This window comes from Zonotrichia albicollis, chromosome 21, assembly GCF_047830755.1.
Source record: "Zonotrichia albicollis isolate bZonAlb1 chromosome 21, bZonAlb1.hap1, whole genome shotgun sequence".
Classification (NCBI taxonomy): Eukaryota; Metazoa; Chordata; class Aves; order Passeriformes; family Passerellidae; genus Zonotrichia; species Zonotrichia albicollis.
Window position 1 is genome coordinate 3,485,758 of NC_133839.1, and position 26,568 is coordinate 3,512,325.

Consider the following 26,568-nt stretch of genomic DNA (forward strand, 5'->3'; position numbering starts at 1 on the left):
GTCTGAAGCAGATCAAAGCTGTTTTCTGCTTGATTGATTTGTTATTTTGCCTCTCTGGCTGTGGATCTCTCCTGGCAGGTCGCAGCGTGCCCGGGGCTGTTTGTCTGCCCTCAAATCAATCTCACACCTCATCCTCAGCGGGAATTCCAGGGAGTGAAGGGGCTGGATGCTTCCCAAGCCATGGCAGATGCTCATGCAGATGGTGCTGGCACAACTCCCACTGACAAATCATGGAGTGGGATTGTCCAGACCATCCCAGGAAAGGAACTGTGAGATCTGGAGTGATCCTGCAGGGCTGGGCCAGGGCTGGTGATCTGAGCCTGCCCCTTGTCCCCAGGTGTTGGGAAGAATGAAAGTTTGACAAAAAAGTCTCACAGATATGTGTGCTTAGCAGAAAGATTTTTAAATGTTGAGTCTGATGAAGGAATAGAGATGGAAGCAAGTTTTGATATAGAAGAAAAGAATTGCTGAGCCAGCCTCACTGGATAACCAAGGAGGCAAAGGGTGTGTGGGTTAGAAGGGGTTTTTATGGCTTAGAGCAAAGGATAAACCCACCTCAAACAAGAAGATGTTTTTACCAAGCAGAAAGAGAGCACAGGCAAACAAGTCAGCAAAGTTGCAAGTAGAAAAAAGGTCTCAGAATTTTCCACTGCAAGAAAACTGAAAAACAACTTCTAGCTTAAACTGTAATGTATTGACTTTTAGTGATTGGAGAACAGTAACATGAATATGGTAATTACAGTAGTTATGATGGGCTATAGGTAATAGTTAAGGTATAGATTGGTTCTGCTGTATGAAGATGCTCAGCAAAGAAAAGTCTATAATGCATTGTAACCAAAACCAAAGGGTCTCCAGGCCTGCCTGCAGCTGGAGCTGACAGCTGTGGGCACAGCTCTGTCACCCACCACCCTGGGCTGCTGTGACATCTTGGATACAATAAACTGCATTTTGGAGAGCCCCTGGAGTCCCTCATCCCTCCTTCAGGCTCTTACACCCACTCCTTGCTGGTGGCAGCGTTGTTGCCGCACTGGAGGGATCTGGTTTTAGATGTCTAAGGTCTGCAAGTCTTTTTGCTAATAGAGAGGAAGAAGAAACCTTGAGGATTTAAAACACGTTTAAAAAATTTAAAAATTTAAAACAAAATTTTTCCTCAGGTATTCCTGTAGCTCAAAGATTCTTCAGTTAAAGGAGAACTTGGGAAGAGAAAGTCTGCTCACCAGGAGAGTGAAAAGCTTCTCATGGTGATGCCAAACAGGCCAGGGCAGGGGCTCTCCCCTGTTCAAACCATCTCAAAAGTTCACAGCACATTCTGAGAGTGGATCCTTTCTTTCCTGGGATTCCCACTGGAATTCCTGACCCTGTGACAGGGCTGAACCCCACTTTGGGCAGAGAGGGGTGTCCCCACCCTCTGGTCAGGACATGCTGAGGGACGCAGAGACTTCCTCCCACTCCTTGGTCCAATTCTTTATTTACAGCATCAACAGGGGAGTTTGGGAAAGGATGAGTAGGATTCCTGTACCCAGCTGCTTCAGGGCTTGTGGTTTGGGGCATTTGTGTCCTTTACATCCCTGAGCATCCCAGGTTTGTGGTTGTGAAGCTGGGGAAGGAATGGCGCTTCCTACCTTTGGGACCGTGGCCTCCAAACTCACGTTGTGATTCAAAAATCTCACCTGGCTGTTTGTGAAGTTGTCTGCATGGTTTTTGTGGTCTGAGTCTGCTGAATTTGTGCACTGAATTTTAATTTTCCCAAGTTGACACTCTTCTTCCTGCAGGTCTTGTCTGTTGTCCAGTTTGTCTGTTGTTCTCTCACTGGAGAATAAACAGAGCAGAGCCCTGTAGTGGAGGTTTCTGAGCCTACTGAGCATCTCTCTCTTTCTTCCTAATGCAGATGAGGTGAACCTGCTGGACAAAATCACTCTGCATGCCCGGGACCTCAGCAATGTTTCCTTTGGCTACGACCACAGCAAGTGCAGGATCCTGGAGATCGGGCAGTATGCAACCCTCAACATGCCCACCAGGGAGGCCTTTGGGGACAGGTAACCTCCCTCCAGGGGCTGGGAAAGGGGTGCTGGGGCTCAAAAAACATCTAAGGCTTGGCTGTTGGTTTGAGGAGTTCCTTGGAGAGCCCATTCCATGGTGACATGGAGATAACTCAGCCATTCTCTGCTCTGAGCTCAGAGTTTCCTTCATTTCTTACATTTTGGAACAGTTTGTCCTGTCCCCAGAAGTGCCCCAGGCCAGGTTGGATGGGGTTTGGAGCAGCCTGGGCAGTGGAAGCTGTCCCTGCCATGGCAGGGACAGGATGAGATGAGCTTGAAGGTTTCCTCCAACCCAAATCATTCTGGGGTTCTTTGATCGTTCTTGGCTGGGTGCAGGAAGGACACCTTGGCATGGCCCCATCACCCCATGCTGAGGTTGTGTTAGCAGTGCTAATTTAGGCCTGGCTGCTTCTCTTTGAACCTCTCAACTGAAACAATTGTTGGCTCTTTTCTCCCTTTATTTTTCCTTCTCACTCATTCATCTGTGCCGTGACTCGGATTTTTTTATCCTAAGGGCTCAGTTGATGGTGACACAGCAGCAGCAGCTGCACAATGGCACGTGTCCCCTCTTCCCACCAGGTTTGCAGACGAGCTGAGCGTGCTGCTGAAGCTCAGGTACTCCCTGAAGGAGGACACCAGCCTGGTGACCATCCTGAGCCACCGCAGCCGCGTGCTCTTCCAGATCAGGGTTAACCCCTACGCCCTGGTCTTTGTCACCACGAGGAGAAGACATTATGAGTAAGTCCCAGCCCAGGGGCTGTTTTCCTTCCTTCCTTCCCTTCCTTCCCTTCCTCCCTTCCAAGGCCCAGGGTCAGGCTTTCCCTCTCTGTTGGCCTTTGGGCAGTGCTGAGCTCCCCTCAGCTGAAGGAAGGTGATGTCCCTCAGACCTGGCGCAGGTTGTCACTGCCAAGCTCCACTCTGCCAAAATGATGTAGCTCTGGGAAACAAAGCAAAGAACAAAAAGGTTCAGATCCCTGGGAATCAATCAAAACCGAAACCCCACTCATTTCTCAGATGCCTCAAGTGGTTGTAGACATCCCCAAATCCACTGGAAACAAGTGATGTAAGAACTCTTGGATTGTTGCTTGTGTCTGCACTGAGGATGGACACCTGAGGGACCCTGGGAGCTGCTGAGGGGTGAAGCTTGCTCCTGTATCAGGTGTGGGAAGTTTCCTGTTGTGTCTCCTCCCTTCCCCTCAGGTTCCCAGTGTCCTTCCTGGGCGATGGGCACTGGCACCAGGTGGCTCTCAGCATCTCCCTGGAGAGGCTGGAGCTGCACGTGGACTGTCGGCTGGTGGACAGAGTCAGCTGGTCCAACCACTTTGGGATGGGAGTGAACACTGAGGGGCTGATCATCATTGGAGGCCTCATCGAGTCCTTCGAGATCCCCTTTAAGGTGAGAGCTGGGCAGGGTCTGCTCTACCTGTGTGAATGAGGCTGCAAGTTCCTTCTGATGGAATCCATTTCCATCACCTTCTCCTCCCAAAACAACATTTATTTCCATGCTTGAGCAGGATGAGCTTAGGAAAGGCTTGGAATTGTGTAGGGGGCTTGGGTTTGGGTCGGGGCAGCACAAGGGCAGCAGCGAGGTCGCCTCTGGCTTGATTTCCACTCATTCTTTGGTGCTGGCCATGACTTGGACCATGTGGAGAAGTCTCTGTGCAGTCAGCATGGAAAGATCTGGTTGGGGAAGTGTGCCCAATGGCTTCAGACTTCCGAAGGGTAGGGTTGGATGGGATATTGGGAATTAGGAATTGTTCCCTGGCAGGGTGGGCAGGCCCTGGCACAGGGTGCCCAGAGCAGCTGGGGCTGCCCCTGGATCCCGGGCAGTTCCCAAGGCCAGGCTGGAGCACCCTGGGACATTTTGCATGGAACTCCTGAAGCTGCAGAGGGAACATTCATTGCCAAACCATCCCCTAAAGAAATCCCTGGCTATGAGAAGCTGGAGATGATCTTCCCTGCAGGCCTTCCAGACCTTTGGAAGAAGCAGGAGCACAAACTCTGGTTTCTGTCTCTTCCAGGGTGCTCTCCAACAGCTCACCTTCGTGATGGGGGACCCAGCAGCAGCTGCTGAGCAGTGCCACAGCTACAACTCGACCTGCCCAGGCTCCTTCAGCCTCCACAGGATCCCATGGGAGCTCCCAGCAGCCTGGCCACAGGTGTGCCTGGGGACAGCTGACACATTTAGGGACTGCTGGGCCAAGCTTTTCCTCAGTGCCACACCATCCCAAGGAAAGGCCCAACCCAGGGCGTTGTCTGGAACTGCTGGGATCTCCAGTTTGGGATGGGGTGGTTCTTTTCCATCCCTTCAAGTCACAGATGGGCTTGGTGCCAAGGAGAGTGAGTTAAAGGGAGAGTTTGGGATGCAGGGAAAGCCTGGGGGTGGCTGTGACTGGATGTGCTCCTGTGGGTGGCTTTGAGTAATGCTGCAGCTGGAGCTGTGCTGCTGAGAGGAGGTAAAGCTGTCCCTGGGCATTGGACACCACTCTGGAATCCCTGCCCACTCCCAGCAGCATTGCATCCTTAGGTACATCATCCTTCCTGAAGCTGTCCCTCTGTCCTGCCAGCATTGCTGGAGAATGGAAATCTGGGGGACTTTGCCCTCATTGCAGCATTTAACACATTTCCAACAACCATATCTGTGTCAAAAATCCCAGATCTCATCATAAATCCCCCAAAACATCAAGCACACAGGCTTTCCTCAGGAGCTGGAGCTGGCCCAGGGAAAATTCCTCACATCTTGGGCCAGCTACCTTCATAGGAAGTGCTTCATAGGAGCCTGGAAAAAGCTGGAGAGAGGCGAGTGCTGGATGTCAGTGCCTGGCACAAGCCTGCCCATGGTGTGTAACCCATGTCTGTGGGCTGGGGAGGAGCTGGGACAGCAGCTGGGACAGGGCAGTGTCACTATAGGACAGGAAAAACCACAAGCACACAGTGCTGTTCTTAAGGTGAAGGAAAAGGGAAGTTTATTTTCTGACTCCAACATTTATAGTTTTCCAAGGGTGACAGTGGATTGGAGGGTGACAGTGCCACCTCTCCAATGACACTGGACAAACCAATAGTCTATCAACGTTCTCCTCTTCCATAAAGGAATGCAAAACAATGAGTTGTTTACAGAAAGCATGTGAGAAAGTTCACTACAAGAATGTCAACATCAGAAGGCTTAGAAAATCTTAAAAAGCAGAGTGACAGGGCAGTGCCAAGGGAGGGAACATGGGGCACTGCCCTGCCTGGCCCCTGCCCAGGGATTCCTTTGGGATGCTGGAGCCAGCACGTCCAGGCAGCGAATAGGGAGTGGTGGCACTGGGACAGCCCTGCATGGGCTGTGTTGGGTTGTGTTGGTGATTTGAAGAGGAGGGTTTGTGGGCAAGCCCTGCTGATGAGGGATTGAGGAGCTGGCTGAGTGTGACACAGAGATGGTCACCTCCTGCTCTAGGGGACAAAGGAGTGGCCAGGGTAACCCCGAGGGGCCAGTGCAGCACCTGGTAACCCCAAAATGAAACCTCTGTTGTCCCTAGTTCTGGAGCTCTTCCATGAATGGCTCTGGGGTGTCACCCATCAAGCAGAAAATTTCACTTTAAGCATCAGTAAATTGCCTGAAGGTGGGACTCTCCAGTTCCCATCCCTTGCTGGCCCTTTTTGTGTTTTCTGGAATCCCTGTTGTTGGAAGGAATGATGAATTTGACTCCATGTTCTCAGAAGGCTAATTTATTATTTTATGAGATTATATTAAATAATACTATACTAAACTATACTAAAGAATACAGAAGGATACTTACAGAATGCTAAAAAGATAATAATGGAAACTCCTGACTCTTTCCAGAGGTCTGACACAGCTTGGCCTTGATTGGCCAAAGAGTGAAAACAACTCCCAGCAGAATCCAATGGAACAATCACCTGTGGGTAAACAATCTCCAAACACATTCCAAAACAGCAAAACACAAGAAAAGCAAATCAAATAATTATTGTTTTCATTTTTCTCTAAAGCTTCTCAGCTTCCCAGGAAAAAATCCTGGGCAAAAAGATTTTTCAAAAAATATAATGGTAACAGGCCCTCCTCAGGACTGAGGAGTTTCCAGATCAACAGAAACTGCAAAAAACCCACCCAGACTCTTGAGAGGTTTGATCAGAAGCCATTCACTGATGTTGCTGGGAAGGATTGGCTCCCACTGAGCATTCCCTGGATGTTTCCTGGGCCAGCAGAGGCAGTTCCTCAGTCCTGGAGCCAGCAATAAACATATGCTGAGGGCAGTGCTGGTCCTTGGGCAGTGATGTTTTCTCTCTTCTCTCTCTCCAACTCTCCAGGTGCCAAAGGAAACCAATGAAATCCAGGATTCATCTACTCAGGTATGGCTCCTGCACTGTCTTTCCTGTGTCCCTGTGCTGTCACCCCCAGGCTGGCTCTAATAGGCAACAAGGCAAACCCAAAATACCCAGACAATGCCACTAATGATGATTTTGTGGCTGTTATTCTGGAGAATTTCTACTCTGTCTCAGCTGGAAAGGGCTGGAGCTCCCTTTGGGAGGGGTGGTTGTGCTTTGGGGGCCCTCCTTGGCATGGCTTCCTGGGATCTGGGGCTGGGGAAAGGGTGGTTCTCCCCCTATCCCACTGGAGCTCCTGGTGCTGAGCTCCTTGCTGGAGCTGCTGTTCCCCAGCTGGAGCCTGGAGCGTGTCCCCAGCTCTTGTGCGTGTGCTGGGGACATAAGGGAGTGCTCTGACTGAGGCTGGCCTTATGTTCCTGCTTTATTTGGGGTTTTTAGCCAAGCTTTGTTGTTCAAGTCCAGGCAAACACATCCTGAGGGTGTCACAGACATCTTTTATGAAAAATCCTTTCCTTAAGATTTTTCCTCCTGAGAAGCTGAAAGGCCTCAGGAACAAAATGTAAACAATGATTATCTGCTGCTGTGGAATGCAACAGGTGCACCTGTGATTGGTCTCATGTGGTTGCTTCTAATTAATGGCCAATCACAGTCAGCTGGTGCAGACTCTGTCTGAGCCACAAACCTTTATCTTTCTTGCTTAGTCTATTCTTAGCTAGCCTTCTGATGAAATCCCTTCTTCTATTCTTTTAGTATAGTTTTAATGTAATATATATCATAAATAAAATAATAAATCAAGCCTTCAGAAACATGGAGTCAGATCCTCATCTCTTCCCTCATCCTCAGACCCCTGTGAACACGGTCACACTGAGGGGAAAACCCAACAGCAAACTGAGATTTGTGTGTGTGTGAACAGCTGGAGTTGTTCATTCCCCTCATCCTCCTGTTGCCTGTTTACTCTTTGGGGACAGTCTCTCCTCTCTCAGTTGGCTTCCACTGCCTGGCTACACCTGGATAATTCCAAACTGGAACTGTCCAAGTGGCCTTTGGCAGCTGGATCTGCTCTGGGCTCAGCAGCTCAGGGGGATGTGCTGTGGGTTTGTACTGAACTGAAGTGGCAAAATCACCTTTCCTGGGCACTAATGGAAGGTCATCTCCACTTATGGAAGGGCTCTGCCATCCTGCTGGATCCTCTCTGGGGTGTAATTCCCACCTGTAGGTTCTTCCAGATCCTGGCAAGACATTGCCATAACAAGGAAAGTGCTGAAATTCATAGGTCTGCAGGGGAAAACGAACAATATTCTGGATTTGGGACAAGTTTATTTTTCAAGCACTTAATAAGGAGCAGAGACGCCTTGGAATCTTTGGCGTTGAGATTTATTAGGAATAAAAAAGGAGTTTGGGAGTAATGAGGAGCAGCCCAGCTCTGCTGCAGGCACAGGCCACAGCTCTGGTTTCTAGTTCCTTTGTTCATTTAGAAGTAAATTAGTACATTGGTGGATTCCTTATTTGTTAATTAGAACTAAATAATTATGGAGATGGCAGAGGAAGATGTAATGGGGGGAGGCAATAGATGAGTTTGTCCCTGGCAGTGATACCTGAATTGCAGCCCACTCCTTTTGCCAGGTTTTTTTTTGAGGAATAAATTGCCATTTCTGAGCAGTCTTTGGGACATGGATGGTGTTGAGCCACTTCTGCTGCATTTTGTTTTCTCCTAGACTGCCTGTCCTAAACGTGAGCAGGGGGGTGCCTGAACTGAATGGCTTTTCCAAGGCAGCTTCACCTGGGATCCTAAAGCCATTCACCAAACAGTCAAAGCTTAAATCCCACAGAGACAAAACTTCACAGGTTTGACTTTCTGGGCAGTCCAGACTAGCTGGGAAATACCTTCTTGATTTAAAAATGCTCTGAAAGCTCTGTGGAAATGCTTGGTTGTGTCGTGGCACTTCTGTTCTCTCGTGCTTGGGTTTGCCAGTGAACACAGCTGGTATGGGAATCACTCCTTCAGGCTCACTCCGTCCTAAAATTCCGTCCTGCCTGTCCAGTCAGATCAGCCTGGAGCCTGTGGAAGTCAGGACTTGCACATACTCCTTATTTATTATTTTAGTGTATTCCCTTCCTGGTGCTGGGCTTTAAAACCCATCACAAAAGGCTTAGGCTTGGCCTATCCTCACTAACAAAGACAAGCCCTCATGGGGGAACTGTCCCTCCTCCACCTTCAGTTTCCCTGGATTCTGGGGCTGCTGCTGCCTTGGATAAGCTGGGATAACACCAAATATCCCAGTGGGGATGTGACTGGCAGCTGGAGCCCAGCTCTGTCTCCCTGCTCTCAGGCCTTATCTTGAGGTGTTGTTCCTGATAGCTCTGATATCTCAGCCCCTGCAGAGCTCAGAGTTGCTCAGATATGCCCAGATATGATGCTGGTCAACCCCAGTGTAGGGAATAATGTGCTCTGACTCCATGATTCAGAATGCTGAACAATTGCTTTATTAAGCTATTCTATATTACACTAATACTGTACTAAATTACATAGTAAGAAGATACTATACTAAAAATATTAAAGAAAAATAAAATAAAAAACCATGAAAAAAGAAAAAAAAACATTAAAAGAAAAACCTATGACTGTCTGAGGACACAGCTTTGACTGAACTGGCCAGTCAATCCAAACAACCTTCACTGGTGTCCAATTAACAAATCACTTTGGGTAAACAATCTCCATAACACATTCCACGTGTGCCAAACAACAGGAGCAGCAAATAGAGATAAGAATTGTTTTCTCGTTTTCTCGGAGGTTCTCACTGCCTTACCCAGGAAAAGTCCTTGGGAAGTTGTGCCTGTTGCTCTCTCAGAATCCAGTTTCTCCAATAGGATGAGTTCTGTGGGTAATTTATTGTCCCATAAACCCACTGTGGGATAAATGCAATGACAGGAACCCATTGAGCTGAACCCTAGAGGTTTTTAATCTCAAACCCAAGTGCTGTTCCACCCAACTCAAGCCCTCTGCACAATTCCAAACCTTTGCTGAGTTTATCCTGCTCAATCATGAAAATAAATGTTGTTTTGGGAAGAGAGGTGTTGTGAGGGGCCTCAGGTGGAATTACTGCTGAGGGCAGTAATTTGTGAGCTGGGGGCAGCTTTTGTGCCATTGCTGGCCTTTAGGGCTTGTCACATGCCAGAAGTGTGGCAGCGAGGCTTTGGTTGATCATCAGATTTCCAGAAGATTCCCAGGGTGTTGTTCTTGCCACCAGTGTCTCGTGTCCTGCTGCAGCTCCATGGCCCTGTCCCAGCACTAAGGGCACAGCAGAGGGGCTGTGCTGAGCTCCAGGAGGGGTTTATCCCCTCCAGAGCCCTGCTGTGGCTGCTGCAGCTCCTCAGGAACAGACCTGGGATCCCCTTCCACCACAGCCCATGGCATTTCCTGGCACTTATTCCTCCTTTCAATCAGTCCAACATTGATTTTTGATTTTTTTTTCCCTATATTCCAGCCCCTTCTAGAGGCTTGATGCTAGAAAGTGCTGGAAAAAAATAGTTTAAAATTGTCTATCTCTGATCTTGAGCTTGAGTGAATCACATTGTACTGTTGGATGGAAAAGGTTTCTATGAACAAAACAATCTGTTTCCTGGGAGAAGACCCTGAGCTTTGAACTCTGTTTTACCCAGCCTGACCCAGCTGAAAAGTAGGGCAGAATGTTATGCTGGTTGTCTGGGCTGCTGAAAACAGGGATGCTCCAAGCTGGGCTTTAACCCCTTTGCCACTGAGGAGGTTTTGGAGCATGGAACCAGCTGGGAAGCCCTCCAGAGGTGCAGCAGCATTATTATCTTTGTCAATAAAACATTGTTATCTTTGTCAATAAAACACTCCTAGGCTCCTCAGGCAAGATACCAAGTTAGAAACCCTTTCCAAAACCATGGCATTAATTGCATATCTGTGGTTGCTTTATTAATGAGCCCCATATCAGTTGTTCTGTTATTTTGCTTGGGCTCAGCTTGAGGGAAGAGGTCTGTAATTACTCAAAGCTTCCCATTTGCCTTTTTTATGCCTTTCTTTTTTTAAATTCCATATTGGCACAACACAAAGCCTTTTCCCAGCCAGTCCCCTGGAGCTTCCCCAGCTCTCTGAGCCAAACTGAGAATTCAGTGCTCATCCTGGGGAGAGCCTGGGGTTTTAATGCTTTTGGGGCGGAATTCTGGGGCTGGGATTGAGAAACCTCTGGAATGGGAAGTATTTCCTTGTCATTTGGTTATGTCATCTGGATTTTGTAAATGTGGACACAACTGGGGTTCCCCAGCTCTTCCCAGGTGGTTGCTGTGGTTGTGTCAGTGCCACGTGGCAGGTGACAATGGGGACCCAACACGTGGCTGGGGCAGACACTTCTCCAGCCTTTATTTTCCTTCTTTAATCCGATTTTCTGCAAATCACAGACCCTGCCTTGCTTGCCATGTGCCAATTCCTTCTTTTTCCCCTTCTGTTTTGTCATCCCTAATGGCTGCTTTCAATCTGGGCTCCCTCCCCACCTCCCAGCTGGAATTTCTGGGAGTTCAGCCCCACATGCCTCATTCGACTCTCACGCTTTTGGACAGCTTCAGAGCTGTTCCCAATTTGTCCCTCTCAGCTGGTTCTCCTCTAAATTTGGCCACTTTGGAAAAGCAAGGAAGGATTCTATTGATTTTGGCTTTTAGTTGTGTTTACAAAGCCAGTATAATTCAGCCTTGTGCCTCAGTAATTTCTCCTTAGAGCCCCCTTTTCCCATCCCAGCCTTGCCAGATGGGAGTTTCCAGAGTGGACCTTTCCCATGTCAAGTGTTGAAGTTGAATTAAAACCCCTTTTTTCTTTACTGTGTGGGAATGCTGGGCTCCCAGTGCCAGCTGCCAGGCCTGGATGTGGCTTCCCACTGGGGTTCCCAGGCTGGCACATCCTGTGGGGCTGCTCTGCACCAGCCTCACCTCTTGGGAACCTGAACACTTCAGCTCCTGCAGCTCCTCTCAGCTCGGGGTTAATTAGATTTGGGAATTCTCACCACACCTTTCCTCACCTGCTGGCTGAGTTGCATGGAAATCTGAGCAGCCTGGTCCATGGAAGGTGTCCTGTCGGATCTCTAGCTGGTCAAAGTGAAAGAAAAGTTAGAAAAGTTAGAAAGTCTCTTCCCAGCCCAGCAGTTGAAGAAGGAGTCAGAGCTCTTCATTTCTCAGTCTCAAAGTTGTTTAGTGTTCCTTATCTATAAAATTCTTTCTCCTGCCCAGCCAAGGTCTGCTCAGCAAGACAGTCCAGGCACTGTGCCTGCCCCCAGGGTGGTGTTATGTCTTTACACTAAAAACTACATTAACAATATTTACAATTACTTTCCAGTACCTACCACCTATGTTAGACAGTGAGCTTCTACTCTAAACCAATCTAAAAAGCATCACAGCAGAAGGTGGAGGCCAAGAAGAAGGAGAAAGGCAGGACACATCCAGATCCCTCCATCTTGCCCCTCTGAATCCCCATTCTAAAACCCCAAAATCTCTGGTTCACAGAAGTCACTGTAAAACTTCTTGCCCAGAATGAGAGCCTGGTGAAGGGCTCAGCCCATGGAATGTGGGGAGAAGGATGGGAAGGACTCTCCAGGTCCTCCCTCTCGGCCCTGCAAGGCAAGCGTGGGGCTGCATCTCCCTCTAGTGACTCCTCTCAGCTGCTTCCTCAAGCAGCTCCTGCACCAGGAGCCACCAGGCAGGGCTGGTGCCCCCAGCTCCAGGTGTCACACACGGTCTTGGGATGTGCAGGAACAGCAGGTGTCCCTGGTGGAAGGTGAGTTTTGGTTTGCAGGTGGGTGCAGTGTCCTGCTCATTCTGGATGAACTGTCCCAGAATTTGAGGGCTCCTGCCTGGGGCTCACCAGCTGTGCCCTGCATTGTTCCCCCAGCACCATTCCTGCGTGTGGGAAGTGAGGAATTATAGAATCATTAAGGTTGGAAATGACCTCCAAGGCCATCGAGTTCTGCCTGTGACCGATCCCCACCTTGTCACCCAGCGCAGGGCACTGAGTGCCACATCCACTCATTCCATGGACACTCCAGGGCTGGTGACTCCACCACCTCCCTGGGCAGCAAAGAGGGAAAAAATAAGTGAACCCTTCAAACTTCATCTTTTCCCTTCTCCTCTTTCAGGACTCCAGGCTCACCAGTTCAGATTTGGCCCCAGGGCCACCTTGGCCATGGGAGGACACCCAGGGCACCCTCAGCCTCCAGCCTGATGGGAGTGCCCTGGCTTCCCTCTCTGCTCACGAGATGCCATCAGCTGAGGAGGAGGAAGAGGAGGAGGGCAGCCTTTCCATCGAGGATGAAGGCTTTGAGCTGCTGAACTCCACCTACAATAAAATCACTGGCCCCGGCAGGCCGGCGCTCAGGAGAACCTCAGGTGAGTCCACGATTTTCCTCCTTTTCTCCATCACAGTTCCAGGAAATCTGACAGTGCTTCCTTCACCCAGGAGCCTCCATCAAGCCCCCTCGAGCAGCCAAGAAGGACCATGGCTCAGACCAGGAGGAGAACATCACCACGGAGAAGCTGTCGGGGGACGCGGGCACACGGCGGCTCCTGCCTAGCAAACCCTTCTCCAAGGAGTCCCCCCCTGCTCATCGGGGGGCTGCTCCCAAAGGAAACGTCCCCAAAGGTCCCCTCAGGGCAGGGGCAGGGCTGGGTGGCCCAAAGGCTCCTCCTGGAGCGAGACATCCTGGATTGTGGGTGGCACAGCAGGGCTGCGTGGTGAAACCGGGACCACCGGGGCTGCCGGGACCGCCAGGGCTGCCGGTGAGTGCAGGGACAGGGAGGGGAAGGGGCTGCTGGGTTGGGGACACTGCACAGGGAAGGCTTCTCCAGGCTGGGGAACCTTCTCTAAGGTGGGGAACCTTCTCCAGGATGGGGAACGTTCTCCAGGGTGGGGAGCCTTCTCCAGCATGGGAAGCTTCCCTAGGGTGAGAAACCTTCTCCAGGATAAGGAACCTTCCCCAGGATAGGAAACCTTCTCCATGGTGGGAAAACTTCCCCAGGGTGAGGAAACTTCTACAGGATGGAGAAACTTCCCCAGGGTGGAAAGCTTCCAGCATCAGAAATATTCTCCAGGGTGGGAAACCTTCCCCAGGGTGGGGAAACTTCTCTAGGATGGGAAACTTTCTCCAGGATGGGAAACCTTCCCCAGGATGGGGAACTTTTTCCAGGATAGGAAACCTTCCACAGGGTGGGGAAACTTCCTTAGGATGAGAAACTTCTCCAGGGTGGGGAAATGTCCCCAGGCTGGAGAAACTTATCCAGAGTGGGAAACATTCCCCAGGATGGAGAAACTTCTCCAGGATGGGGAAACTTCTCCAAGGGGGAAAACCTTCTCCAGGGTGGGAAATGTTCCCCAGGATGGGGAACCCTCCCATGCAGGCACAGTGGGGCTCTGCACTGACCTTTTGAAAAGGTTTTTAATATTCCTGAAGAAACTTCACTGGAGAGAAGATGATTGCCTTGTCCTCCTTGCTCTAGAGATGGTCCCAAATAATTTAATCTCACTGTGGGTTTTTATTTCCCACTGGTCCAGCCCAGAATTAGGCTGAGGGCTCAGAGGGGACCAAGCCATCTCCTGCAGTCCCCACACGAACCCTGCACCCACACATGGACCCAGCTGGCTTCGTTGGTTTGGGCTTCTTCACCCCCACATTGATGCTGGGTTCAAAGCAGAGCACTGAATTTATCTTGGAATAAGTTCTGACTGTTTTGCAAGTCATTCAGTGGGTGTAGAGGATGAAAAAAGGGAAATTTAGAAAAAAAAATGTAAATTTAGACTAGAGAAATGTTTAGAGGAGTCACGTCTTCATTGAGGATGAAAAAAAGGAAAATTGTAAAAAAAAAGTTAAACTTGAAATAGAAAAAGCTTTAGAGGAGTCATGTCTTCATTGACGAGTAGCTGAAAAATGGTTTGAAATATTTTTCCATGTTTGTTTATCCTGCCAAAAATATTCCCCTCATTTCATTCCATTTTCTCAACAATTTCTTTAGAAAATTTTATTTTATTTATAGAAAAATAGAAATAGGAAAAGCTTTAGAAGAGTCTTGTCTTCATTAAGGAGTAGCTGAAAAATGGCTTTAAATTTTTTTCCATGTTTGTTTATTCTGCCAAAATTATAATAGAAAATAGAAATAGAAAAAGCTTTAGAGGAGTCTTCTCTTCATTGAGGAGTGGCTGAAAAATGGCTTGAAATATTTTTCCATGGTTGTTTATCCCGCCAAAATTATTTCCCTCATTTGGTTTCATTTTCTTAACAGTTTTTTTAGAAAATTTTATTTTATTTCCCCATTTAAGTGACCCTGGGCACCTTCTTTCCCCCTTTCCCTCCATCCCTGTGGGAGCTGTGGGGTCTGCAGGGCCATTTCCATGGTTGTGCTTGAGGGACCTGGCACTGAATCCATCATCCTTGAGCCAGCCTTGGTTTAAATTTAGGCCTGCTAACTTCCCCCTCAAGCCATCTCTCTTGCCTGCAAAAATAGAAGAAAATGGCAAAAGGAACAGATGCTAGAGGCTGAAAAAAATCCCAGGAGCAGAGGAAACGTCACGAGGTGTGACAGCCCTGCTGTCAGCCTGCAGGAGCGACCTGCCAGGGGAGCTGTGACCGTGTTCACAGGGGTCTGAGGATGAGGGAAGGGACGAGGATCTGACTCCATGTTTCTGAAGGCTTGATTTATTATTTTATTATATATATTACATGAAAACTATACTAAAAGAATAGAAGAAAGGATTTCATCAGAAGGCTAGTGTTGCAGACATCTTTTATGAAAAATCATTTCCTTAGGATTTTTCCTCCTGAGAAGCTGAAAGGCCTCAGGAACAAAATGTAAACAATGGTTATCTGCTGCTGTGGAATGCAACAGGTGCATCTGTGATTGGCCCATGTTGGATGTTGGTAATTAATGGCCAATCACAGTCAGCTGGCTCAGACAGAGAGTCCGAGCCACAAACCTTTGTTATCATTCTTTCCTATTCTATTCTTAGCTAGCTTTCTGAGGAAATCCTTTCTTCTTTTCTTTTAGTGTAGTTTTAATATAATATATATAATAAAATAATAAATCAAAGCCTTCTGAAACATGGAGTCAGATCCTCGTCTCTTCCCTCATCCTCAGACCCCTGTGAGCACCGTCACAGGCTAGCTAAGAATAGAATTCAGGGTGGCACAGTTCAGCTGTTGGTGCCAGGGGACTCTTCCCACCCCACACTGGTTTTTGGGGTATTTCTTGGGGACTGGAAGCTGCTGGTTTGCTCTGAATCAGCCATTTCAGTCCCTGCTTCGCTGGATCTCCCTTTCGGGTCAGTCACTGTGGGATCTCCTCTTTGGGATCACTCAGTCACTGTGGGATCTCCCCTTGGGGTCACTCACTGTGGGATCTCCCTTTGGGGTCACTGTGGGATCTCCATTGGGGTCACAGCTCTGCTCCTTTGTCTTTCAGGGCTGTCCTGGCCGACGGGGACTGGTGGGACCCAAAGGAGACAAAGTGAGCACCCACAAAAACAGGGGGGTGTCCTGTGTGGGGTGGAGGGTCTGGGGCAAACACCACCAATGGTTTGGGTTGGTTTGGGGGTTTTTCATCCAGAGGGCAGTGGGACCTCCTGAACCCGTAGGGTGGTGGCCCTGTCTGTGGGTTTGGAAGAGGAAGGAGCTGGATTTAGTTGGTACTTTAAGCCCACATTCAGGATTAAGCCAGGCTTGAGTTGTGGGGTAATTTTGGGCACCACAATATCAAAAATGACATTGAGTTGTTGGAGAGGGTTCTGAGGAACAAGGGAAGGCTCTGGAGGGGCTGTGAGGAGCAGCTGAGGGCTTGAGGAGCAGCTGAGGGCTCTGGGGTTGTTCAGCTGGAGCAGAGTGAGGGCAGAGCTCCCCGGGGCTGCAGCTCCTCCCGAGGGGCAGCTCCATCTCTGTCCTGGGCCAGGGACAGGAGCCAGGGCACGGCTGGGGCTGGGCCAGGGCAGCTCAGGCTGGAGCTCAGGGCAAGGCTCTGCCCCCAGAGGGTGCTGGCACTGCCCAGGCTGCCCAGGGAATGGGCACGGCCCCGAGGCTGCCAGAGCTCCAGGAGCCTTTGGGCAGCGCTGCCAGGGGTGCCCAGGCTGGGGCTGCTGGGGGGGCTGGGCAGGGACAGGGGCTGGATTTGATGATCTTGGTGGGTCCCTCCAGCTCAGGATATTTTTGATTCTGTGACTGAGCTGCCTGCACCAGCTGCTCTCTTCCTTCGAGCTCTCAGTGGGAGATGGAGCGGCTCCAGCTCAGGTCACCTGCAGGGGGGACCCTGCTGTGTCCCACAGCCCAGCTCAGTCCATACCCATGGAGTCCCTGCAGGGACATTTGTCCTGCAGCCCCAGGTTGCCCTCCCTGCTCAGCCCAGCCCCTGACTCAGTGTCTAGGGGCCCCAATCCCTGCTGGTTTTAAGGAGCTGTCCTTGTCCCTGTCCTTACAGGGCTACCCGGGGGCCATGGGCAGGATGGGCCCCCCCGGTGACCCTGGCCCTGCTGGCACCCCCGGTGTCCCCAGCATCGTCCTCTGGAGGAACTCCAGGGAGGACTGGCAGTCGTTCATGGTGAGTTACAGCCACAGTGGGCAGGGCTGCACTCACAGCATCTCCCTGCATCCCTGGGGTGGGATATGGGATGGGATCCATGGGATGGGATCTTGGATGGGATCTGGGATGGGATGGGATCAATGGGATCCATGGGAGGGGATGGGACCCATGAGATCTGGGATGGGATCTTGGGTGGGATCTGGGCTGGGATGGGATGAATGGGCTGGGATCTGGGATGGGATGCGATGGGATGGGATGCGATGGGATGGGATGGGGTGGCATGGGGTGGGATGGGATGGCAGGAAGGGTTTGCTGTGGCTGAGATCCCTCACTGTTGTATGGGAGGTGGGGGCAGAGGGGCCATGCCAAGGAGGGAGGTGCAGCTCACTGGGGGTGGCTCTGTGGGTGGAGTGGGATTAGCGTGTGCCCTGTCCCTCTGTCCCCTGTGACTCACCGGGACTCATCTGTGCTGGCCCTTGTCCCCTGGCTCTGTGCTGTCCCCTGACCGCTGTGCTGGCCCTGTCCCCACAGGGCTGGCCCTGTGCCCATCTCAGGGGAGAGCAGTGTCTGCCGAGGGGGCCCTGGGCCACCCCAAAGCCACCAGGGCCATTGTGTCTGTGCCCCATTGTGTCTGTGGCCCTGTGACCCTGGCAGTGCCGCCGGTGGCAGCAGGAAAACGCAGAGCCCTGGGCTGGGATTTGCTTATCTCAGCTGAGATAAGGCTGGGCTGGAAATGCCTGCTCTGAGGATAGGGCTGGCAGCCCCCACAGCTCTGTGGTTTGGGGCTGTGCTGCTACCAAGGAGCAGATCCCTGTGGTTTGGGGTGGTGTTTCCCCCACAGAGCAGATCCCTGTGGTTTGGCCTCCAAGGAGCAGATCCCTGGGGTTTGGGGCAGTTCTGTTCCCATGGAGCAGATCCCTGTGGTTTGGGGTGCTGCTGTTCCCAAGGAGCAGATTCTTGTGATTTTGGGTGATGCCCCAAGGAGCAGATCCCTGTGGTTTGGGGATCATGGATCAGATCCCTGTGGTTTGGGGTGGTGCTGGTGTTCCCAAGGAGCAGATCCCTGTGGTTTGGCCCCCTGGAGCAGATCCCTGTGGTTTGAGGATCATGGAGCAGATCCCCATGGTTTGGGGGATTTGGGCTATGCTGGGGTTTGTGTTGGCTCAGCCCATGGGAGTGCAGGGCAGGGGAGGTGCCCCTGAGGCTCAGGGACACTGCAGGAGGGTGGGCTGGGACAGGGGCTGTGGTGGCTGTCCCAGAGCAGCTGTGGCTGCTGTGCTGCTCCCAGCCTCTCCCTTCCCTTTGTTGTGACCAGGAATGAAGGAAAAGCAGCCCAAGGCCGCCGTGGTCCCAGCCCCAGCCCCTGTGCTGTGTTTGTGTTCCCCATGTGCTGACAGATGGGGGCTGTGCCAAGGAACTGTCTCGGAGTGGCTGCAGGGCAGGAACTGCTGCTGGCTGGTTCTGGAGCTGGCTCAGCAGTGGAGTAGCCCCAGGGCCCTGGGCAGGAGAGCTGGGGCTCCCACAGCTATTGGAGAGCTCAGTCTGCTGCACCAGACTGCTTTGGTTTGGTGCTTTAGAAACAGGAGCTCAGACTGGGCAGTGGGAACCTCATGGGGAGAGGAAAAACTGATCCTTGAGAAAAAGAGGGAATGGTTAGGGATGTGCTGCTACTGCAGGGCTGGCGTCTGCCATGGTGGGGGTGACACAGGGTGGACATGGGGCGACTGCAGAGGTGGTACAGGGTGGACATGGGGTGACTGCAAGACGGTGGCACAGCTTGGGGATGGCCATGGGGTGAGTGCAGAGGGTGGCACACGGTGACCATGGGGTGACTGCAAGACGGTGGCACAGCTTGGGGATGGCCATGGGGTGAGTGCAGAGGGTGGCACAGGGTGAGGATGGCCATGGGGTGACTGCAAAGGGTAGCACAGGATAGACATGGGGAGATTGCAGAGATGGCACAGGGTGAGGATGGGGTGACTGCAGAGGGTGGCACAGGTGGGGATGGGCATGGGGTGACGGCAGAGGGTGGCACAGGGTGGGCAGCCAAAGCTCTGCCAGGCCTGAGCTGCTCCCCCAGGGCCGCTGAGGGGTTCCCCTGCCCTGAAGGGTTCCTGTACCCTAAAGGTCTCCCCTGCCCTCCTCCCAGGCTGGAGTTCTCCAGATCCCCGTGGCTGCTGCTCCCCTCCTTCCCTCCCCTTGTGCTGTTTTCCCTCCCAGATCTGCAGCAGCAGCAGAGCCCTGACAGTCCCTGCTGGAATTGCAGAGCCCATTTACTGCTCTGCCCCTCCCTGGCATCTGCTGCTCTGAAACCCGAGTCTCACGTGGGATTTTGTCTCCCCTCTTTGTCAAAGGTTGGATGAAATCATATCCTGTCCTGAGTTCACTAATTCCTGAGACAAGGCAAAAGCGTTGGCCGTGCTCCAGCCTCCTCCTGAGAGGTTTTAGGAGTGGATTTTGAGGGAAATGAGAACTTGGCAGGACAGGAGGAACATGGTCCTGCCAGGGGCTGCACCCTTCACCCACAGAAATCAATTTGGGATCAGCCTGGAAGGAGCAGGGATGCCCACCATCATCTGCCCACTGCTAGGAATATTTCCAGCTGTTCAAAGCTCTGTGGTTATTTCCCTTCATGAGCTCCTTGGCTTTTCCCCTCTCTCCCCATTGCTAGTGGGAGACAGGAGAGGTTTCCCAGTGCTCTCAAGGTTGAAATTAGAGAGAACAGAGGAATGCTGCCTCTCCAGCTTCCTGGGATAGGGATGATGGATAAACAAAGGGATTTTTAGCCATTGATGTGAGCCAGGATTTGGAGGAACTGCCTGGAACTGCAGGTCTGGGGTCACCATGGGAAGGAGGAGGAGAAGGAAAGATGGGTTTTGCCTCCCTGTACTGCTGGTAGCTGGAGACGGGCATTTTATTTCCTAGACACCTCCCAAAATTTGGGAAAACCTGGCTTGGAAGTGTGCAGAGAGGAGGCTGCACCAGGTGGTCTCAGGACCTTTTTGCTGGTTTGGAAATGGGATGGGATGGGATTACCTGGTTGGGATGGGATTAACCCACCCTGGGCCTTTCAGGTGCCTTTCCCCCTCTCTGTGGTCACCTGCTCTTTGGAAAATTTGGAAGTGCATCCAGGATTTGGCTGCTGGGAGCAGCAAGAGGAGAAAAGTTTCTTGGCATCTGCTCCTCTGGGTTTTCCAGAGGCTGGAGGAGATTCCCCACCTGGAGTAACCTGCAGGGTCAAACCAGCTCATTTAATCTAAAACCTGGCAGTCCCTGTGCTCATCACCACCACATTTCTGACTTTTCCATATCCCAAACATTTCTGGTGCACCCATGGAGGAGCTGAATTTCACCAGACCCAGGAGAAGTGAGCTCTCTGCTTCATTTTCTGCTGAAGTAATTCCTTATTCCCTCAGCTTGTCCTTCCTCCCATGCCTTGCATGCACAGAGTCTGAAATAAATAAATTAATTAAAGGAGTGGTTCATTGCTGCAGCTTCCCAAAACAAGAAGAGCATCCTTAAAGCCAGCAAAAAGGGATTTGGGATTATTTTTTTCAACATTTGGCTTTTTCCCCCTCATTTTTCTTCCAGCAATCATCATTTTACCAACTCCTGCATGCGGGCTGGCCGGTGAGTGCTGCTTTGGTCTCTTTGTTTGGAATTTTCCTTGTTTGCAGCTGAATTCTCCTTGCTCCAAACACTTGATGGGTTTTATTAATGTTTTTTGCTTCTTTTTTTTTTTTTTTTTTAATCCAGAGAAAACCTGGAGCTCCTGGCCCCCCAGGCCATCCTGGGAAAACAGGAGCGCCTGTAAGTACAAAAGCCCTGCTGTCCCTTTGGTGGCCTTGCTGCCACCCTGGCTGCCCTGGGGACACTTTCAGGGTGGGTGTCCCCAAGCACTCATGCTGTAATTAGGGGATTTGGGGTTGAGTTTCAAAGCAGCCTAATGGACTTGTTGTCTAATTCCCCCTGAAACTCAGGATGTTTGATATCCAACTCCCAGATTGGATATCCCAACTCTGCCAGCTGAGCAGGGCTGGCTGCTTTTCCTGGGGCATCAGCTTCCAGCCCTTGTTTTTTGGGAAAGGGAGCACGTGGATCCCTCCCAGAGGCACAAAAACAAGGCAGGGAAGGGCTGGGGTAGGATTTGTGTGGGGGGTTTCAGCCCCATGCTCACTGCCCTGGCATTGCTGGGTGATGATTCCTCCCTATAAGGCAAAGGAAAAATTCCCTGTCCTGAATCCCATCAGGAGCCAAAGCAGTGGAGAAATGGATTTGCTGCTGACCCCAAAGCTGCCCTGGGCATGGTGGGGGTACCAGGGATGTGAATTCTCCCACTGTGCCCTTCCCAAGGTCCCCTCTGGGCATTGCTTGTCCTGGCAGCCTCCTCAGGGCTCGGGGCAGGCTGGGGGGACACTGGGGGACCCAGTCCCTGTTTGTGCACAGGGACCCTGCGGAGCACCGGGAGAGCCGGGGGACAAAGGCCAGCGGGGGTACCCGGTGAGTGAGGGCTCGGGGACACCTGGGACAGCCCCAGGGTGCCCTCAGGGCTGCCTGGCACCCTCAGCACCCCTGCCCCCCTTGGATCAGGGTGAGGGAGGGTCCTGATGGGCTTGGGGACAGTTTGGGAATGCTGTGCCTGGGCTGGAGTGATGGGATCGATGTCCTGGTGCCCTTCCTGCTGTGCCAGGCAGGGGTGGCTCTGCTCAAAGTCATTCTGCTGCCCCAGCTCCAGAGCCAGGCAGTGTTCAGGGTTTCCTTTGCTGCTTTCATAATGTGGATATTTTAATTTTCCATGCTTGGATTTCTCTCCCCAGGGGGAGCCTGGGCTGCAGGGCTTGCCAGGACGTGTGGGATACCCTGGCTCTGATGGCTTCCCTGGCTTGGATGGCAAACCTGGGCCCTGGGGGCTGCCAGGGGAGCAGGTGAGCCATGGGTAGGCAGGGCCAGGGGAGGCTCAGGATCAGGGGGAGCTGGAGCTCCAAGCCCTGGGGTGGAGACAGGGAGTTCCTAAAGCTGCTCTTCCTTCTCTTGATTCCTTTAGGATATCTCTCCTCAGCCCCCAAACCAGGCAGGCCTGGATTAGTGCCTCGAGGTTTGGGTTTGCCAGGAATAAAAGGGTTGTGGGGCATCCCACACAGGCATTAAGGGCTGGGATATCCAGAGTTGTGGTAGGTCTGAGCAGCAGGGCTGGGCTGCTGCACATGGAGCTCCTCGTGGAAAATAACTGCAAATCCTGGAATGGCTTGGGTGGGAAGGGACCTTAAAAATCGTCTCATTGCACCCAGTGTCATGGGCAGGGACAACTTACACTAGACACCTTGCGGGCTCAAAACTGGAAGAATGACCAAGAAATGAGAGTAATTCCAGAATGCCTGGATAGTGTTCAATCCAGGATTCTGGTTCCTTGGTCCCTGCCCTTGTTCAGACCCCTGAGGGGCACAGGCAATGCCCCTGGGTTTGGGATTAAACCCTCAGGGGGTTTAGAGGCCAGGGACTGCAGGTTTTGGGGCTCTCAGCCGTTGTATTTGCAGGGAATGCCCTGATGAAGGCAGGAATGATGAATCTGACTCCATGTGCTCAGAAGGAAAATTTATTACTTTATGATACTAAACTATACTAAAGAATACAGAAAGGATACTTACAGAATGCTAAAAAAGATAATAATGAAAACTCGTGGCTCTCTCCAGAGTCCTGACACAGCTTGGCCCTGATTGGCCAAAGAATGAAAACAACTCCCAGCATAATGCAATGGAACAATCACCTGTGGGTAAACAATCTCCAAACACATTCCACATGAGCACAACACAGGAGAAGCAAATGAGATAAGAATTGTTTTCCTTTTCTCTGAGGCTTCTCAGCTTCCCAGGAGAAGAACCCTGAGTGAAGGGATTTTTCAGAGAATGTGAATGCCACACTTACAGGGTGGGGAGCAGGGTGGGCACAGGTGGCAGCCCCTCAGTGCCTGCCCTGCTCCTTCCTCCCTCTCCCCAGGGCCTCCAGGGCTTCCAGGGTGACCGAGGGCTGGCAGGGGACAAGGGAGAAGAGGTGAGTTGGCTCTGGCTGGCACAGCCATGGGCACCATGAGGTGCCAGCCCCAGAAGTGCCAAACCCAGCTCCTTCCATACTGGTTCCACTGGGACCAGCACTGCTCCTGCAGCTCCTCCCCAGGCTCATCCAGGGCTTTGGCAGCCAGGATGGAAAATGTCCATAAAAAAGAGAATGCTGCTGGCTTGTCGCCCTTTAATTTTTTAATTTTCCCATCACTTAGTCTTCTTCAGACCAGCATTTTTAGAGCTGCCCAGGAGATTTTTGGGCTCCTCCAAGGTCTGATCATCCTGGCAGGTTTGAGACCCAATTTGTTCTTTTTGCAGCAATCCCACATGGGTTATCAGACCCCTGTTTTGGGCCACACTTTGTGCCCTCCTGCCTGTGCCAGCCCTGTGCCAGCCCTGTGCCACTGCTGTGGGTGACACAGGAGCTGCAGGGAGGTGACACCATGCTGGGCACCAGCAGCCAGGCTTTGCCCCATGTAGCCCAACCCTGAGGGTCCCCATCCTCCTGTCCCACCCTGATTGTGTCCTTTGAGGCACAGCAGCCTCGTGGTGTGGCTCCAGCTGAGGCTCATCCTCGTTCCCGTTTCATCCCTGTTCCATTTCAGGGTTTCCTGGGAGACCCTGGACCAGCTGGGGACAAAGGAGAGAAGGGAGTGAAGGTGAGGGTGGCTGTCCCTGCCCCTCACAGCCCTGCCAGGGTGGGCAGGCTCTCTCCTTCCCTGCCCCAGGTCCTGCTCTCCTCCATCACTCAGGCTGCTCTTGGCTTTTCCAGGGGGTGAAGGGAGAGAATGGGCTGCCAGGTCCTGCAGGGCTCCAGGTGAGTCACTGGGGAGCTGGAAGTGTCCACACCCTTCCCTCCATCCCCTTTTCTAGCCCCTGTCCCTCTCTGTGATGTCCCCAAGCTCCAGCCCCTGCTCTCCTGCCTTTCACAAAGCCTTTATGGTCTCTGTGGTGTCCCTGCAAAGGCAGTGTCACCTCAGGGTGCTGACACCTCACTGCTGGCTTCTCTCCCAGGGGCTGGTAGGGCTGAAGGGTGCCATGGGCTTGCAGGGCCCTGCAGGGCCAGAGGTGAGTGCATTTTCCTTCTCTGTGCCACCCAAAGGGCTGCAGGAGCCAGGGATTCCCCTGGGAAGAGGGGTCTGAGCAGGGATTTGCTACCAGGCACTTCCCTGGGATTGCCTCCAGCATTTCCCATCCCTGTTCTGGCTGGGAATGACGAGAAATGAAGAGAAATGAGCTTTTCCCAGATGCCCACTAGGAAGAGCGGTCTGAGCAGGGATTTGCATCCAAGCACTTTGGGGCATTTCCTCCTGCATTTCCTATCCCTGTTCTGGCTGGGAATGAGGATAAATGAAAATAAATGAGCTCTTCCAGAGCACACTGGGATTTATTTTAGGTGGCCACCTCCAGCTGGGATGAATCCCAGGCTGGCAGCACTTGGTTTTTCCAGGCTTTCTCAGCAGATGGACAGCTCAGGGTTCCCACATAACTCAGGGACATCCTGTCCAGAAAAGGGCTGGAAAAGGATTTGAAAGGAAAATTGAAGTGGTTTGGTGGTGAATGGATGGATTCTGCAACAGGAAAGGGAGCTGGACAGCAAATTGGTCAGCAAATGTCCAAGGGGGCAACAAGCAGCTGATGTGAAGGAATGTGAGAATGATGTGAAGAAAAAGTGGGATTTGGGCTGAAGGAGAGAATCAAAGCAAAAAAATAGCATTTTTTTATTCTCCTGCTGCAGGGGGAAGATGGCTCAGTGGGTGCCCCAGGCCCTGCTGGTCCCATGGTGAGTCTCAGGGTTTGATACAGGTGGAATTTCAGGCAGCAGAGCTGCTGCTGCCCAGAGTGCCACCCTTGTTTTAATCTAAACCAAAAATTTCTGCATTTGGTTAAAACCATCCCTGCTAGTGGGGGGAGGATTCCAAAAGGGCCCATGGTGTTAAAGCTCACCAGTAACCCCCCCAGCATCCCTGGGATGCTCAGGAGCCCCTGTCCCACCTCCCCTGAGGGCTGAGCAGGTCTTGCCTTGCAGGGAGAGCCCGGCCAGCCGGGACCCATGGGGTGCAGAGGCATCAATGGCTCTCAGGTGGGTGTGCCCCAGTGCCCACCCTTTGTTCTTTGGGGTTTTGGCGTTGCTGCTTTCACCCCACCCCTGCCCTGCTCTGCTCTGCTCTCTCCACAGGGGGAATTGGGCCCTCCAGGGATGGCCGGGCCCCGTGGCCCCAAGGTAGGGGATGCCTGGGGTGGGGTGGGATGGGATGGGATGGGATGGGATCCATGGGAGGGGATAGGATCCATGGGATGGGATGGGATGGGATGGGATGGGATGGGATGGGATGGGATGGGATGGGATGGGATGGGATGGGATGGGATGGGATGGGATGGGATCCATGGGATGGGATGGGATGGGATGGGATCCATGGGATGGAATGGGATCCATGGGATGGCATCCACGGGATGGGAGGGGATCCATGGAATGGGATGGGGTATCCCAGGATGGGGTGTCCCATGGTGGGTGTCCTGGGATGAGTGTCTCGGCGTGGGATGGGGTGGAGTGTCCAGGAATGGGGCGTCCTGGGGATGGGGTGTCCCAGGATGGGTTGTCCTTGGTGAGTTTCTTGGAATGGGGTGTCCCAGGATGGGGTGTCCCAGGATGGAGTGTCACAGGATGGGATGGTGTGGAGTGTCCCAGGGTGGGTGTCCCGGGATGGGATGGGGTGTCCCTGGGCAGGTGTCCCGGGATGGGGTGTACTGAGATGGGATGGTGTCCTGGGATGAATGTCCCAGGGTGGAGTGTCCCAGGATGGGGTGTCCTGGCATGGGAGGCTGTCCCAGGCTCATCCAGCCTGGAGTGGTCTTCTCCAGCTGGGATGTGATCCCAAGCCACCCCAAAAGCTGCAGGGGCTGGCTCAGGGGAGGGAATCCTTTCTGTAGCCCTTTGTGTGCCATAAGTGGGAACTCTGGAGCTCCTCAGAGGCTGGGGGTTCCCAGGAGAGGGTTTGATCCTAATGGCAGCTCCCTGTCCTGTCCCCCCTGTGCAGGGACCCCAGGGCTTGCAGGGCAGGCGTGGCCCCCCCGGCCCCAGGGGCTCTCAGGTGAGTGGGGCTGTCCTGGGCTGGGTGCATCCCCCAGTTCTCTTCCAGGAGCTGCTGGGGTTTGTCCCCCATGCATTTGGGAAGTGGATGGGAAATCCTTGACCTTGAGGGTCCTTGGTGGCCCTCAGGAGTGGGGGTAGGAAGGGCTGTGTCCCCTGGGTGAGGACATTGTCCCTGAGGTGTGAGGCACCTTCCTGTGGGCTGGGGTCTCATCCACAGAGCAGGACAGGGAGCCACATCCCTCTTCTCCTGCCTTTGCTTTTCCCAGGGTCCAGCAGGGCTGGAGGGATCCTCTGGTCCCAAAGGAGACACAGTAAGAGCATTTTGGGGCCTTGGTGGGGATAAAGCCCAGGTTGGAGGGATTTCCCAGGAAGAACCTGACATGTGGGGTTGAGGGGGTCCCTGTCCCTGTTTTTGGAGGGGAGAAGGGGCAGCACTTCCAGCTAACATCCCAAATGCCACCTGGTCACCCTGGGGAGGGGACGTGGAGGGGCTGGG

The 26,568-nt window shown here is 52.3% G+C and overlaps 1 protein-coding gene across 4 annotated transcripts in view; it reads left to right on the forward strand.

Moving 5' to 3' along the window:
* The window catches only part of LOC102068108 (uncharacterized), an 87,053-nt gene that overhangs the window by 28,870 nt on the left and 31,615 nt on the right, over positions 1 to 26,568 (forward strand). For 3 of the 4 annotated variants that reach the window (XM_074555988.1, XM_074555985.1, XM_074555986.1), the window contains exons 2-23: positions 1,889 to 2,036; positions 2,619 to 2,777; positions 3,240 to 3,435; positions 4,061 to 4,198; positions 6,345 to 6,386; positions 12,503 to 12,752; positions 12,823 to 13,142; positions 15,816 to 15,860; positions 16,821 to 16,940; positions 20,514 to 20,552; positions 20,679 to 20,732; positions 21,369 to 21,422; positions 21,740 to 21,847; positions 22,917 to 22,970; positions 23,584 to 23,637; positions 23,751 to 23,795; positions 23,993 to 24,046; positions 24,717 to 24,761; positions 25,008 to 25,061; positions 25,158 to 25,202; positions 26,017 to 26,070; positions 26,339 to 26,383. In XM_074555988.1, the coding sequence (XP_074412089.1) occupies positions 1,889 to 2,036; positions 2,619 to 2,777; positions 3,240 to 3,435; positions 4,061 to 4,198; positions 6,345 to 6,386; positions 12,503 to 12,752; positions 12,823 to 13,142; positions 15,816 to 15,860; positions 16,821 to 16,940; positions 20,514 to 20,552; positions 20,679 to 20,732; positions 21,369 to 21,422; positions 21,740 to 21,847; positions 22,917 to 22,970; positions 23,584 to 23,637; positions 23,751 to 23,795; positions 23,993 to 24,046; positions 24,717 to 24,761; positions 25,008 to 25,061; positions 25,158 to 25,202; positions 26,017 to 26,070; positions 26,339 to 26,383 (2,123 nt within the window). The remainder of the gene's footprint in view (positions 1 to 1,888; positions 2,037 to 2,618; positions 2,778 to 3,239; positions 3,436 to 4,060; positions 4,199 to 6,344; positions 6,387 to 12,502; positions 12,753 to 12,822; positions 13,143 to 15,815; positions 15,861 to 16,820; positions 16,941 to 20,513; positions 20,553 to 20,678; positions 20,733 to 21,368; positions 21,423 to 21,739; positions 21,848 to 22,916; positions 22,971 to 23,583; positions 23,638 to 23,750; positions 23,796 to 23,992; positions 24,047 to 24,716; positions 24,762 to 25,007; positions 25,062 to 25,157; positions 25,203 to 26,016; positions 26,071 to 26,338; positions 26,384 to 26,568) is intronic. The other variant, XM_074555987.1, reaches the window with a different exon arrangement.